The sequence below is a fragment of the Muntiacus reevesi genome, chromosome 7 (assembly GCF_963930625.1).
Source record: "Muntiacus reevesi chromosome 7, mMunRee1.1, whole genome shotgun sequence".
Taxonomy (NCBI): Eukaryota; Metazoa; Chordata; class Mammalia; order Artiodactyla; family Cervidae; genus Muntiacus; species Muntiacus reevesi.
Genome location: NC_089255.1, coordinates 57,640,535 through 57,657,139, shown reverse-complemented (window position 1 = coordinate 57,657,139; position 16,605 = coordinate 57,640,535). Strand labels below are relative to the sequence as shown.

Here is a 16,605-nt window from a genome sequence, read left to right as displayed (position 1 = left end):
CCACTCCTTTCAATGAATATTCAGGGTTGATTTCCTTTAGAATTGACTGGTTCTATCTTCTTGCTGGCCAAGGGACTCTCAAGAGTCTTCCCCAGCACCACAATTTGAAAGCATCAACTCTTCAGGGTTCAGCCTTTCTTAGGGTCCAACTCTCATACCTGTACACCAGTACTGGAAAAAAGATAGCTTTAACTACACGGACCTTTAACCTTTGTCTGCAAAATGATGTTTCTGCTTTTCAATTCGCTGTCTAAGTTCATTGTAGCTTTTCCTTCAAGAAGCAAGAATCTTTTAATTTCATGGCTACAGTCACCGTCTGCAGTGATTTTGGAGCCCAAGAAAACAGCCTGTCACTGTTTCCATTGTTTCCCCATTTATTTGCCATGAAGTGATGGGACTGGATACCCTGATCTTTTTAAGCCAGCTTTTTCATTCTTCTCTTTCACCCTCATCAAGAGGTTCTTTAGTTCCTCTTAGCTTTCTGTCATTAGGGTGGTGTCATCTGCATATCTGAGGTTATTGATGTTTTTCCCAGCAATCTTGATTCCAGCTTGTGCTTCATCCAGCCCAGTATTTCACATGATGTCCTCTGCATATAAATTAAATAAGCTGGGTGACAATATACAGCCTTGATGTATTCCTTTCCAAATCTTGAACCAGTCCATTGTTCCATGTCCAGTTCTAACTGTTCCTTCTTGACCTGCATACAGATTTCTCAGGAGGCAGGTAAGGTGGTCTGGTATTCCCATCTCTTTAAGAATTTTCCATTTTGTTGTGATCCACAGAGCCAAAGGGTTTAGCATAGTCAAGATGTTTTTCTGGAATTCTGTTGCTTTTTCTATGACCCAACAGATGTTGGCAATTTGATCTCTAGTTTCTCTGCCTTTTCTAAATGCAGCTTGTACATCTGCAAGTTCTTGGTTCACATACTGTTGAAGCCTAGCTTGAAGGAGTTGAGCATTACCTTGCAAGCATGACATAAGTGCAACTGTGTGCTATTTTGAACTTTCTTTGGCAGGTGCCCATCTTTGGGACTGGAATGACTTTTCTAGTTTGTGGCCACTGCCAAGTTTTCCAAATTTGCTGGCATACTGAGTGCAGCACTTTAACAGCATCATCTTTTAGGATTTGAACTAGCTCAGCTGGAATTTCATTACTTTCACTAGCTCTGTTCATAGTAATGCTTCCTAAGGCCCACTTGCCTCTTTAAAATAATAGAATAACCTTATGCAGAGAATGTACCGAAAGGTGAATTTTAAAATTCCATAGTATATATTGATACAATCAACTAGTCAATTCCATTATGCTTGCCTTGTTTAGACATAGGTAACTTAAGCCAATTTGAGCTACTGAGATAAAAATACAGGTTCAATAAGGAGCATCTTGGAAATGGGACATTTTCCCCTGGAGAGAACTATGGAAAACAGTGTCTCTTTCTGCCTGCTGCTAATGAGAGAGTCTTACAATTGTAAAGGAAACCCTTTTTGAATCAGACACTGATTACAGAGCACTGGGATGAAAAAGAACAGGTGTCCTTAACTATCAGTTAGTCAATCACAAAGACACTCTAGCACTTTCTGTTATGTGAGTTAATATATGTCCTTATTGTGTAAGCCAGTTTAGGCTAAATTCCATTATTTGCAACTAAAAAAAAAAAATCTAAAATATTTTTTAAATTAATGTTTATGTTTCTTCTGAGATTAATTAATGTATTGTGGGAAGGCTAAGGTTTTAACACCTTAATTTGTGAAAATACACAGTATTACTATAATGCAATTCTGACTTTAACATAAGATAAATTCGTACACATTAAATCCTTACCATCAATTTCATAGGCATAAACTTCACCAAAAATCATCCAGTATGGATGAAAAACTATATCTTTAGCAAGAGTCCAAGAAGGTGCTTCGCGAGGATAAAGTATTGCCTTTCTGGGAACACCAAAACTAAGTAACACAAGAGCCATAATCACTACAATGTAGAACATATTGGCCACCTGTTAAAAAAATGAACACTGTTAAAATACATGGGGATTTATACACATAAATAATTCTTCATCTTAAAAAAGTGTTTCTAATATTCCAATAGATAATTTGAATCTTTGAGTTTCTTTTTATTCCTAGCAGTAGCATTCAGGAAATCTCATCACTATATAAACCTGAACATAAGAGAAATTATAGAAAAACTGATCTGTGACATCAGGCAAGTCATAGGCATCTTCTATATTTTGAACCATAACATAGGCTCAAACTGGGGTCTGCCTATCTCATGTTCCTGAAGCCTTTTAAACAAGTATAGACATAATGAGCAGATGCAAGGAATCAATTTCCGTGAAAGTTCTTCCATCCTGAACTCTATCATGGTGCCTTGTCTCCTGGGCTGTGAAAACCTTCAAAGAGGTAAATACAACAACAAACTGAATTATCAGTATGTGTGTCTAAAAGAGAACTGATCCCCATATCTGGTTAACAAACCCTTTTGCAAGTCAGGTGGTTTGCAATTATTTAATTTCAACAAAATTAAAAAGAGCCTAACTGAGCTATCACACAATACATCATTAAAAAACAATTTTTATTGCTAAATCACAATGTGAATTTTGACATCATTACTCAGGAATTTAAATAATAAAGTGAAATGCAATAAGAAAACTTTAATTTCTATCTACTGATTATGTGTACATGTATTCAGCACTTACATATAAAAAAGTGAATGTAGTCTTACTCTAGCAATATGTAGTAATATTCATCCACAGAAAATAATCTAAAGGGAAAATCCCATTCAAGAGACTACATGTAAAATAAATCTGTATTTTAATCTACTATGAAATAACAATAATTGCAGTAATAAATCAACCTAAAGTAAGTTATTATAACATTTTCATATATGTTTTGAACAAGTATACAGTGAAAGTAGAAATGGAAGGTGAGACAGTAAATCTAGAATAGATGGAGAAATTATAAAACATTTACTTAAATATAATCATATAGTCTGATCCTTTAGCTTTAAAATTGTTAGATCTGCTAATAAATTTCCTTTTAAAATTAAGTCAGAGTCCCTATAACCTGTAATTAAAGAATCCTAATACATTCTCCCAAGATTCCATTTTTTTACTTATAAAATAGTTAAATAATATCTTAGTTGACCATTTAAGAGCACTACTAAGAGAATGTATGCTTTCAATAAACAAAATCTTGGGATAAAAGATTTTAAAAGGCAAATAATTCATCAAAACATTATTCATGGCATTTGCTACAATTTGAAATCCAAATATATATCTGTAATTAAAGAAAATGCCCAAATCAAAACCCAAACCTAAAATATTCTAAAATTATAAAAGGTGTATGGCTGATGATTCAGAGGTCTCTGGACTGCACACCTTTTCATGTAAAGCCTATTTGACAATCTTAACTCCCCTCCTTTTCCTGGAACTACCACTACTTCATGAAATAATGCAAAATGATGAATAGTGAGTACTCCTTTAATGTAACAAATAGTAAACTAGTAATTTTTAACTAGGGAGAGTTGGATACACTCTCCTAGAGGGAAATAGTGTGAAAAAGCAAATATAATAATAAAACTCTATATTTATAAACCATAAAAATTTTGTTTTCATAATGTAAAGCAATGCAGGTAATCCTGTACTGGATTACTCAGAAGGGTTACTTAGAAGATAAATTTAATCTAGAAGACCAATCTTCCAAGATTAAGGAAAAAGGTTTCAAAAATTCTAGGAACAGATTTTTATAAAGGGGATAGATATTTTAAAAGAATTGAGAAAAAGCATAATATATAAGCCCATTTGTGAAATTTACACAAATAAACACATGTAGTCATATACATGTCTTTTTTTCCCTGTACATGTCTTGAAGAATGGAAAGGTTTACATCAAATTGTTAACACTGAATATCTCTGGAGGTAGTCTGTCTGCTCTTGCTAAAATTTTAAATAGTAATTTTAGAATAAGGAAAGAAGTTACTTTCACAAAAGCAACAGACAGAAGCATAACAAAGTCTGTCTTTTATACCACTAAAATCTGAAAGCTATTTATGGCAAGAGTAAGCCCAACACATTTTAGATTTTTTCAGTTCAAAGCATAAAAAATTGCACATTAAATCTGACATCTATATTTAAAAAACAGAATCTGCCAATTGGTTAAGCCTATGAGAAAAAGCAAATAGTGGGCATATTATATCAGGAAAAGATTAGACGTGCTGGTTATAAATTTTAAAAATAGTCTGGATCGGTAAAGATAGGAAGAAAGAGTTATCTAAAGATATAAACCATGACAGTATTTGTTTAGTGACCATTATCTTGCAAAGTACATTAATAAGGGACAAGATTAGTGTGATGAGTTGGGAGTTGCGCATGACAAATCCTTGGCAAGACTTTTTCAGACTGACCCTCTGGTTAAAAATCATTGTAACAAACAACCTGACTTACCTGTTTTCAACATCCACACACTGAAAAGTAACTCCAAAATGATAAGGAAAAACAGAAAAATGTCACCGTACTTTCATGGTAAAGAAAGATCAAAATTTAGGGGAAAAACTGTTCAATGGTTTCCCTGTATTTTTCTTCTCTAAAGTCCTACTTTTCAACGTTCTATATACTCGAAGCTATGCTCTCACTTCCATCCAATGTGCTAACAAACTGTACCTTACCACAAAAGAAGTTCCAGACGGGCTGCTCCTTTTTATTCCCATCTATCTCAAGCTTTTGAAGATTAGTTCACATTTCATTGCTTTATAAGAAAAACCTCCACAGACTTTTCTCTTTCCATGAATCCCTATATCCCCTTAACTTAATCAATCAACCACATTGATAGTTTACTAATATCTCATATTTCCTAAAATCCCTTATGTAGGACAGGCTCCTCGAGCTAGATTTATGTAACTGTTAAAAATAATGACAGGACTCAAAAAGTGAAAAAAGAAAAATGTGATTTCACGAAGTTCAGGGACAATATCCTAATACCTTTGCACTGTCTTGAATAGCAGTGAGAATATAATAAACATTAAAAACTACTTGTTTTACTGTTTTTTAAATGCATAATCTGCTAAGGATATAAAAATCAGAGGAAAAAATCTTAAGAACCAAACTTTTAAAGTACAATCAATGTTCACTATTTTGACATTGTTTTTTTCCTACTTGAAATGGCTTTATCCATCCAAACAACAAATATTTAGTAAGGAGATTCTACTATGTGACAGGGACTATGATAAGTATTATAGATACAAAGGTGACTAACACCAAAGTTCCTACTCCAATGAATTTAAAGTCTAGAGGAGAATGTAAATAATCCAATAAAAACGTAGTTTAAAATAAAGTTAGACACAGATAAATATTCTGAAGGGAAGAACATGGGTGCCATAAAATTATGCAGTTAATAAACTTCATCCAGTTCAAAAATACAAAAAATTCTCCCTGAAAAAAAAATCATGTTAGAGTCAAGATCTGAAGAATAAAACTAATTACTCAAAAAACCTAAAGATATGAGTATAGATGAGGATGACCATTTTACACACACACAAAAAAAGAGCTATTCTTGGTTCTCTGGTAGGTGCTCTGTTAAAGAAAAAAGACACAAGGCATATGTGACTAGAGCACAGGCAAGAGGTCAAAAATGGTAAGGGTAAGGTTCAGAAAGAAAGCAAGGAAATGTTACTACTGGTGGAAACTAAGTAAAGAGTACACAGAATTGCTCTGTCTTATTTCTTACAACTGCATGTAAATCTGTAATTATTTAAAATTTAAAGGGAGGGAAGGAAGGGAGAGAGAGAGGAAGAAAGGAAGGAAACCAACGGTCAAACTGGGCAGGGCTTATGCGTTTCATTAAGTACACTGATTCTAGGAGTAATGGAAACCATCAAAAAAACATTTTTTTAAGAATGAGAAGTAACATGTTCAGATTGGCATTTTGAAATATTACTCTAGCTATTATATAGATTGAAGACAGGCTAGAGTGCTTATGAGTAAACAGATTACTAGACTATTGCTGGTACCAGATGATGACAGACTGGATTAGTGTGGTGGCAGTAATGACGAAAACAAATTCATAGATTAGACCTGGAAAATTTATATTTTTTCAAATAGTCCTAACACTTAAAAGTAGCATTTAAAAATTAAAGTATTTCAAGATAAAACAAATAAGATTTTCTAACCTTATCCTATTAAACAGTTTCTTCAAAAGTTAACATCCTAGGAAATGGTTTATTTCGAATATGAGGCAAATAAACATGAACTATCTATTCTTTGATTCAAGTAAAACTGTATTAGTAACATTTTTATGATTCTAAGAAAAAATACCAATAAACCCATGAGTATTATCAGACACCTCTCAACTTACCATTTTTCCAATCATCATTACATAAGGTCCTGCCTGTTGATTTACAGCTAGAAAATCTAGCAAACGCACATACCAAAATATTATGTTAAGACAGTAAATTAATCTTCCAGCCACAAAAACATGATTATCATATGCATTCTCAAAGTTCCATTTTGCTCCAAATCTTAGTCCAAATCCAATGAAGAAAGAAATTATGGCAATTGTATCACTGATATTGAAGTAATCACTAAACCACACTTTAATCTTCTGGCTTATTTTTCCAGCTTCAGACATAAAAATCTAAAGATCAAAAAATAATAATAATCAATTTATTCCTCTTAAAACATATACCAGAATTCAATTATAACAGCACATTAAATTTTATATATCTTTTAATATTTCAAAGTATTTTTGACTGTCTTGGAATTTGATCACCAAAACAATTCAGTAAGATATCAGAGACATATTTCTTATCCTCATTTTCTATGTATGGGGGAAGAAAGACCCACAGATAAATAACCTGTTCAACCAAGGTCATCCAATTCAGACACGTCAAATTCTGGATTAGAACAAAGATCCCTAGGCTTGGAATGTGAGATACTTTTGAAAAGTTGTTTTATTTTTCACTGAAACAACACCAGCACATTCAACCAGGATCTTCCAAAAGTGCCTTATTTGCAGAAAGTAAACAACTCAATGGTTTAAATTGCTATACTTAGCTCTTCTCTTTGATGTAAAATTTAAAAAAAAATTTTATGTGGGAAATGGTAATACATATACAACTTCAAAATCACAGTGAATCATAAATATTGAAAAGTCTCCCATTCTTCTCCTGTAGCCAACTGATTCCCCTTTCCACTAGAGGCAACCACTTTTATTATTATCTAATGAATTCTTGCAGAGCTGTTTTATGAATATACATTTAAAATCATTCTTTGCAATTTGCTTTTACCATTTAACAACTTAATTTCTTTAAATATATTAGTAAAACAATATATTTCATAAATACAGTGGCCATGGCACTCAAAGGAATTTAAAATGCATAGTAAGTTATTTAATAAGATAAAGTCCTACAATACCTAAGTGGGAGGGAAGTACAGTGCTTTCTATTTTTGCAATTTCATATATTCTCTAAATGTAAAGCACAGAGACATGAAATAATTCTGATGTATTTAAATAAGTGTGTTATAAAACAACATATATGTAGGTATCAGTTTAAACAGAAAGTTGTAAAGAGATTTTTAGAACTTTTCTCCCCCGAAAGTCAGGGTATTAGAAAATTTACAATTTTACACTGAAAACTCTTATAGACACAGGGATCTAAATCTAAATGACAATTCAACGGGCAATATAGTACAGTTTGCTCAGTCGCTCAAACTGACTCTTTGTGACTCCATGGGCTGTGTACCCCACCAGGCTCCTCTGTCCATGGAATTTTCCAGGCAAGAATACTCAAGTACACTACCATTTCCTACTCCAGGGAATCTTCCCAACCCTGCACTGGCAGGAGAATTCTTTACCACTGTGCCACCTGGGAAGTCCACAGGATACTTTAGAGGAGTGTAAAATAATAAACTACTTATAATTTACCTACCTGATTGGCTAGTATATTTAAAACTTTTTGAGAGTGGTAAAGATCATAAATATGAATGTTGAAATAAAAATCAAATCTACTTTTTGAGACAATCACTATCTGTAATTAGGACAAAGTTAACAACATACTAATCTCTATTCTTTGATCATCACTTTTAGAAAAGCAAAACCAAACATTTTACACTTTAATAATATCATCACCTACTGAAATCATGAATAACACCTACACATACCCATACACATAACAGAAACAAACAAAACACCCTCCAACTACAAACTAAGTTACTGGTAGGAAAAACTAAAGACATACCTCACGGACTTTCTCAATAGCATAGGTAAAAATATAAGCAATAACAATCCATTCTTGGACTGACGGTAATCGTTCCATTTGTACAAGAACCACAAATGTATAAAGCATCAGAAATCCTAAGTATGCCAGCTAGTAAAAAAAAAAAAAAAAAAGGAATAAAATTGATTATAAAATGTAACTTACTATGAACATTTCTAAACATACACACAAAGAGAGACTAAACTAGTCCCTGTGAAGTATCTCCCAGCTTTAATAATTAGAAAAGTTTCAGAGGTAACTCTTTTTCCATGCAGACATTGCATTTATCAACCAATCATTTATAAATGGTCCCTAAGGTACAAATGTATTATTCTAGACTTTAGTTAACTTTTTAGTACTTCCCACAGGAAGAATTTTATAATACCAAGTTTATGTTCTGAGCATAGTCCACATAATTTCACTTATACCTAAAGTACCATAACATTTTAAATTTACTATAGAACTTCATCACTGTCATTCAGAAAAGCATACTACCTGGCTCCTCCTTCTCCCAACCAAGTAGTACTCCTAAGAAAGACAACTGGTATTTTCTTAGCTCCTGGTCACAGAGGCTGAATTCCAAGAAATGGAAACAAAACTGAAAAACAATCTTCCTAGGTAAAAGAACATCCCACCTTTCAGACTCTTATCAAGAAAAATTATAAGGAGATAGTAAGGAACAATGTAAAATAACTTTCGAAGAATCATTTCATTTAATTTCAGAGGAAAATCCAGATTCTTTGACCCCTGAACAATTGTGGCTGAGAATTTTCTCATCACTTTCCTTGCCTCTACAAGTCTTAAAATAAGTCATATCCTTGATTTAAGCCATGGCAGGGAAGGGAAGTAAAATGCAATAAGAAAAAAAGAAATTCCTATAGTCACATGAATTGTCCACTTTTAGTCATTCATATGAAACCTATGTTACTTCCATTAGTGGAGACAGAATTTGGGGATTATATTAGATAATTCAAATTTGTAATTTTAATACCAGAACAAGATGGAGCAAGAAATTTTTCATACTGAGAAGGAAACGTACAGAATTAGTCTTAGATTAATGGGCCTGTGTGTGGGTGACAAAGCAATGATCAAAGAAACAAATTCTCAAATGTTCATCTCAGCATAAAACCAATTGCCTACTTTGGCAACTCAAAAAAAGCCTGACAACAATGAAAATGAAACCCAAAAATATGACAACAAAATCAAAAACAACTGAAAATTTTTCTTGGTAAGAGAAGTAAAAACTTAGTCACTCAGCCCCTGGATAAAAGTAACCAATTTTATATGTTTCTCAGACAGAATCCATTACTCTATTGACATATATGCTCTTTAAGCTGGTAGGAAAATCTGTCTTTCCACTGGCAAGGAAAAAAACCAATTATGTGACAGATAACCAAATGTGCACTACAGTGAAAGAAAGAAGCTATTATACCACTGAAAAATAAAACTGTATGATCTAGATTACCTGTATCACCATGAACTAACACTGTAAAAAGGTTTACTTCTAAAATTGTAATATTATCTACAAAGTCCCAAAGCGCAAGGAAATTATATTTGTATCATAAGTTATCAACTGGAAAATGGCTTTCTAGGGATCTAAGTTATATCAAGATTAGTATGCACTCTAAAACAAAGGTACCCTTAAAGCCTATCCTTTAAAACATTGTTCTGGCTCCAAGGAGACCTGGGCTCCATTCTGGGTGGTGCGGGCAGTGCTGCTCTACCCTCAGTCTCTCAGGGAGGGAGCGGGGGGCACCCTGGAGGGAACAGCTGGGAGTAGAATACACTGTCCCACCCCAAGGCAGGTAGGAGTCCCGGAGAGGGTGCCCCCAACCGGGTAGAGTGGTACCCATTGCAGCCACATTCCCAGCCAAACATACCTAAACAGGAGATTTGGAGCAGAGAAAGGTTTGCTGAAGGGCCATGCTTGGTTCATACCTCCCAAAACCCAAACTCCTGAATCTCTCCTGACAAAGGACTGGAGAAGTTGGCCTTTTCAGCATTTCAAAGTCAGCTTTGAAAGTGTGTGTGATAGGAGCCAGTGAGGGAAAAGTACAGACCCCTTTGAGGGTATGCTCTCAAGATGCTAATGTGATTCCTCAATATAATACTGATGAGAAAACAACACAAAGCAGGAGGAAGAGGAGGAAATGGCAGCTTCTCGGGGACTGCTGACATTTAGGATGTGGCTACTGATTTCTCTCAAGAGGAGTGGGAATGCCTGGACTTTGATCACTGGGAATTACACAGGAGCGTGATGTTAAGGAACTACTGGGACCTAGTCTCCTTGGGTCTTACTGTCAGCCAGACATGTGGTCACCTTTTGTGCACAAAAGAAGGATCTCTAGAATATGAAGAGAATAGAGACAACAGCCCACATATCCAGCTTTGTCTTATTATGACACCCAGGTTCTGATGACCAAAAAAGTAGGCGTGGAAGATTTGTTTCAAAAAAAATGCTACTGGGAAAACATGAAAGCTGTCAACTTGGAAATTTAAACTGTAATAAATTGTGTAAGATCTTAAGCAAGAGCTCTGTTATTCAACACAACAGCATTTATAATGGAATGACAAGCAATCCTTGCAGTAAATCAGACAATAACTTTGACCAAGACTCAAATCTTATGAAACATCAGGGCACTGAATTTTCAGAAAACCATTCTAAAAATAATAAATATAAAAATGCCTTTTATCAAAGCTCAATATTACTACATATAAGAGGATTCATATGGAGAGAAGACTTACAAATGTAGTGAATGTGATAAAGGTTTTAATCAATCATCCATACTACAGAGGAACACTGCAAGTGTAATAAATCTGGGCAAGTCTTTATAAAAAAATCCAAGTAGACACAGGAAAATTCACACTAGAGGAAAACTTTTAAATGTAAAGAATGTGGCATAGCCTTAATATGGTGGCTCAGAACTTAACTAGACATCAGATAATTCATACTGGGGAGAAACCATACATATGTTAAGAATATGGCAAAGACTTTACCCAGTGCTCAAATCTTAAGCAGCATCAGATAATTCATACTGCAGAGAAGCCTCATGAAAGTACAGAATGTTGCAGAGTCTTTGATCAGCATCTGTATCTTATTCAGCATCAAAGAACTCATATTGGAAGAAACTTCACCAATGTAAAGAATGTGGCAAAGCCTTTAACTGGCTCACAAAAAAATCACAAAATTCATAGAAAAGTAGGAAAAAAAATAGTAGGAAAAAACTGTACAAATGCAGAGAATGTGACAAAGCCTTTAAGCAAAGCTGTTACCTCACTCAAAATCACAGAAACCCTACAAAAGTACTAAGTGATGAAAGACATTAGTCCTAAGTATATACTTCAGAAAACACCCAAAGAGTTCATAGTGGAAAGAAACTTGAAAGATGAAGAAAATGTAAAAGTACTCAATCAAAAATCAAATCTAAATAAATATCAGCAAACACAGGAGAAAGCATTAAAATCAATAACTTTTCTAGCACTGCTCTAAATGAGAATACTATAGAAAATAATCTAAAGTTAAAGCACCTGTAAAACTTATTTGTTGGTACTGATCACAGTACCAACTTATTGTTGGTATTGATGCTGAGACAGGTATAACTATTATCAGTATCTTTTTTATACTATTACTATTTGAGGTTATTTGAAAGTAATATAACTCCCAAATTACATGATATGCCTTTCTTTCTAGTGTGAATGTAAATTCATATGTTTGACTGTTGATGCCTCAGAGATAAAAGAAGTTATATATTAGGTGGCAATCATTTATTTTCACTACTCCATGTATGTTTAAAAACTATAAGGTAAAATGTATAATGAAAATCTAAATGGAGATGACATTTGTTGTTGATTTAAATCATTCTTATAGATGACTATTAGTTAAGTGTTCAGGAACACTTACTCTTTGTACTAAAGAAAACTCTAAATTTAAGTAGCTGTGTCCATTTGCTTTTAAAGATAAAAAGATGGTAGTTCATTAAAATCCTAATAAACATTCACTAAATCAACAGAAGTCATAAATATTTGTTGACATGTTTGAAACAAATACATCTTCATCAAAAACTAAGAAATATACAGGTAACCCTTCCATAAGAGGTTATAAAATTACTGTATATCCACATTTACCAAATAACTAGCCTTTTTTCTATAAAACATAAAAATCACAATTCTCATATCAATCTATTAGAAGAATTCTTCTGAATTTCTATAAACTATATTTTGAGAAAAGGATCATAGGTGAATTGTTAAAGGTTTACTAAGACCATGTGTGAATTTAATATATATTAATAAAACTGAATGATTTTTAATTGGTTAAAAAAAATCTATTTTGCTCATACTACTTTAAACCGTACCATGTTACTAATTCAGAAAGATACATACACCCCATGTTCATAGCAGCATATTTACAACTGCAAAGATATGGAATCAACCTAAGTGTCCATCAACAGATGAATGGTCAAAGATATAGTAAATATATACAATGGAATACTATTCAGCCATAAAAAAGAATGAAAATTTTGCCATTTGCAGCAACATGGACTTAGTATTATGTTAAATGAAATAAGTCAGACACAGAAAAACAAAAACTGCATGATATTACTTATATGTGGGATCCAAAAAATACAACAAATCAGTGAATTTAACAAAAAAGCAGCAGACTCACAGCTACAGAGAACAAACTAGGAGTTACCAGTGGGCAGAGAGAACAGGGAGAGGGGCAACACAAAGGCAGGGGAATACGAGGTACAAACCATTAGGTGTAAGATGAGCTACAAAAAAGGAAATAAGCTACAAGCATATCCTGTACAACATGGGACATACAGCCAGTATTTTATAACTATACATGGGTCATACTGTGAATTGCTATATTATACATTTGTAACATATACTACTGTACATCAATTATACTTCAATAAAAAGAAACCATACCGTGTTAAACCAGAATTTTACAATTGGTGCATGATAAAAGGCATAAAACTTTCGTGTGATTGGAAGCTTTTTTGATTTTATTTGTATCTCCATTTCATTCTTCCCTTCATTTTTGTCCAATAGTCTTACTTCTTTAAATACTTCCTAAAATAAAAATAACATTTATGGTACATTTTCTCACAATAAATTTACATTTACTTTAAATTTTTTTCCCTCCTTACCATGGGAATCTCTTCTGCTATGTTTTGAAAGTTGTTTTCACTATCTTCCATTGTCATTTGATGAGCATCTTGAGATTGTGGAATATGAGACATTTCAGCCTTAGTTTTATATTCTAACATTAATATGGCAGGTGGAACTAAAATGCTTAGTATGACCTAAAAATTTTAGAAACAGATAAGTTCACATTTTAAAACTAATGACTTTCAAGAATATAATAAAAGCAATAAAAAGGTATAAAAATCCAGGTTATTAGTTAGCCATTTTGCCCCTGGTAGTATAGGGAAAAAAACACTTCCCTTTTCACTTATATATAAAGAGGCCCAAGTTGAACTGCTTTAAGGAATAATAAAACATTTGAGTATTACAAGGGTATAGAAAAAATTCAATAATTATTATAGACTTGTCCCATTAAAAAATCAGATTACAATTTGTTCAGAGAATACATTTTAGTTATACATAAAATTCAAGCCTTATGAAATTGCTATGTGCTTAATTTTACCCTAAATCTCTCTGCAAGTGTTCCATGTCATAACGTGATTTACTCAAGTTGTTTCCTATAAACAAAAAGGTTTATTTCTAAACTTCTATGTATTATTTGCAAAATCTTAAAAGCACAAAGAAATTATAATTGTGTATCAGGGTTTTCCATGATAACTGTATATCAAGGTTAATCTTTCACCATTATTTTTAGTGTATGATTAGTATTTATTATCCACTTATAATGGTCTGTGATTAAACTACTTGAATGATCTCTGCCTTCCGTATTTCCGTGCCTTATTTAAGACATGACAAAAAGGAAAGTTTAAAGCAAAATCTCCCACTATAATGAAACTGAGAGTACCAGTTAATACTTTACCCAAATTTTTAACCATAAAAACCAAGCAGATCTAATATACGTGAAGTGAAAATTAAAAGTAACAGATTATTAAGTTAGTAGATATGGGCCAGGATCTAGAATTTTACAATCTAGGAATCATCTTTTCATAAAACAGCAACTTTTTTCATGGCTGCACAGGGCTATATAAATGCCAACACTCCCATTCCCATTTCTTGCAATCATGCATCTGGTTCAAACTGGGAAAATAATCATTATACACCACATCTGAAAAGAATTCACAGTAAACGGGAAAAAAGAGGTCATTTAATGCCATTTACAATAAAATGCCAATACTACAACTCTTACTGCCCTTACATTTTACTCTACTGGTGGGCTAATTCCTGTTCTTTTTATCTAATCACATACTTAATATTAAATTATTTCAAAAGTATACCTTGTACCAGGAATTTTTCCTCATATTCAGTCTTCCCATCCACATATCAGATAACAACATCTGTGTACAGGTGTGGGCTACAAAAGGTCTAAGTCTTGAAGAAACTGCTAACTTAAGACATGTAGAATTACTCCAATTTTTCAGTTCATAAGTGAGCAATTTCATAGCCATGGTTTCATCTTGCCTGAAGGATTGTTCCAGTAATTCAACTGCCAGTTGACCAAAATCACTATCAAACGATAAAAGCCAAAACATATTCAAATTACCAAATTGCAGTTTTAAACCATTATCTTCAGGGTCATTCATAACATGTTCCAATTTTTTAATATTTTCAGACACACTTGGGGAATTGTGAGGCATCAGAATAGCCCTATGTTTTCAGATATCTACTTACTACTACTCTATGGAAATTACAAAGTATTAAAATATGTCACATCAGGAACGAGACTGAAAATGTGACTCCAGAGCACCTTCCCCTGATCATAGAAATAAACCTACAGACTTACAGGAAACTAAAACTGACAATGTTCAGATGCTCTGTTCAAAAAGTCTCTATATAATATTTAAAATAGTAAACAAGGTTGGTACCCAACAGAGAAAGGAGAAGGCAATGGCACCCTACTCCAGTACTCTTGCCTGGAAAATCCCAGGGATGAGGGAGCCTGGTGGGCTGCCTATCTATGGGGTCACAAAGAGTCAGACATGACTGAAGTGACTTAGCAGCAGCAGCAATAGAGAAAAAGAATGTCACTATGGCCTAACCTAATATGAAAAATATCCTAATCTTAAATCCCTGATGAGTTGATCATAGGATCTCTGTTTTAGCTATTTTCATAACAACTCCTATTTCTCTTCCAAAGAGAGCCCATTTGGGGGGAGGGAGGTCCTATTCTCTATTATAAAGCTTTCTATCAATACAAACTACCGTTCTAGCTTAATATTCCATTACTCCCCTAAGTAAACTGTAAAACTGTGAATTGTTTCAGTCTTCTACACATGTAGCTCCATCATATGAAATGCCATTCCAGTTGAACTGAATTTATTTCCTTAGAAAACAGCTACTTTCCTTCTTTCTTTACTCTACCACTTCAAATGGAAGTTTAGCTAATCTAAATGCTATTATGTAATAATTGCTAATTGTTATTATGTGCAACTAATTAGTAAACTGACTTCTGGCATTTCTTCTTTCTTGCTAAATATTTAACTCTTGAATTGTAAATGATATAATAACCTCTTTTTTACATGCCTAGGTCTCTGAATTTTTTTTAAAAAGACCTAAAGATTTAGAAGTAGATGTCTCCTAATTTTACCAATAAAATTATATATACACATACCCAATTACTGCATGGCACTATAATCTCCACTTAAACTTTTGTATTTTTTAAATGTTTCAAATGATAAAATATAACTTACTTGGCTGATTCATACTGATTCACTTGCTGATTCATGTCAATGTATGACAAAACCCACTGAAATGTTGTGAAGTAATTAGCCTCCAACTAATAAAAAAAAATTTTTTTTTTAAATATATAACTTACTTGGAATATTGTTTCAACTCTTCTGAAGTATCATCTACAAGGTCACTCTGCTTTGCTTCATATGCCATTGAACGATAGATCTTACAGGCAACTAATGCTTTAGCCATTGACTCTTCACCATGCTGCCATAAAAAACGGGCCATAACCTGCCTCTTCATGAGGCAAGCCCAAATTAATAGTTCATTAAGTGGATAAGGAAAGCGCTTGGTTTCTGGATCATCAATATCTACAATTTCATCTTTGGTTCTTTTCTTCTTTCCTTCTTCCACAGCTGTATCAATCTTCAAGAGGAAATAAATATTACAAGGCTCGTTAAAATAAGGCCATATGACACTCATGTGAGAATTTTAATAAAATGTCCTTTACTTGATTTTTCACATAAATGTACAAATGAAAATA

At 33.2% G+C, this 16,605-nt stretch overlaps 1 protein-coding gene across 1 annotated transcript in view; it reads right to left on the bottom strand.

Moving 5' to 3' along the window:
- The window catches only part of TRPM7 (transient receptor potential cation channel subfamily M member 7), a 101,862-nt gene that overhangs the window by 31,658 nt on the left and 53,599 nt on the right, over positions 1-16,605 (bottom strand). The window contains exons 16-22 of the mRNA XM_065940100.1: positions 16,207-16,487; positions 14,669-14,897; positions 13,397-13,552; positions 13,176-13,319; positions 8,229-8,357; positions 6,347-6,625; positions 1,822-1,996 (exon numbers count right to left, since the gene is read on the bottom strand). Coding sequence (XP_065796172.1) covers positions 1,822-1,996; positions 6,347-6,625; positions 8,229-8,357; positions 13,176-13,319; positions 13,397-13,552; positions 14,669-14,897; positions 16,207-16,487 — 1,393 coding nt within the window. The remainder of the gene's footprint in view (positions 1-1,821; positions 1,997-6,346; positions 6,626-8,228; positions 8,358-13,175; positions 13,320-13,396; positions 13,553-14,668; positions 14,898-16,206; positions 16,488-16,605) is intronic.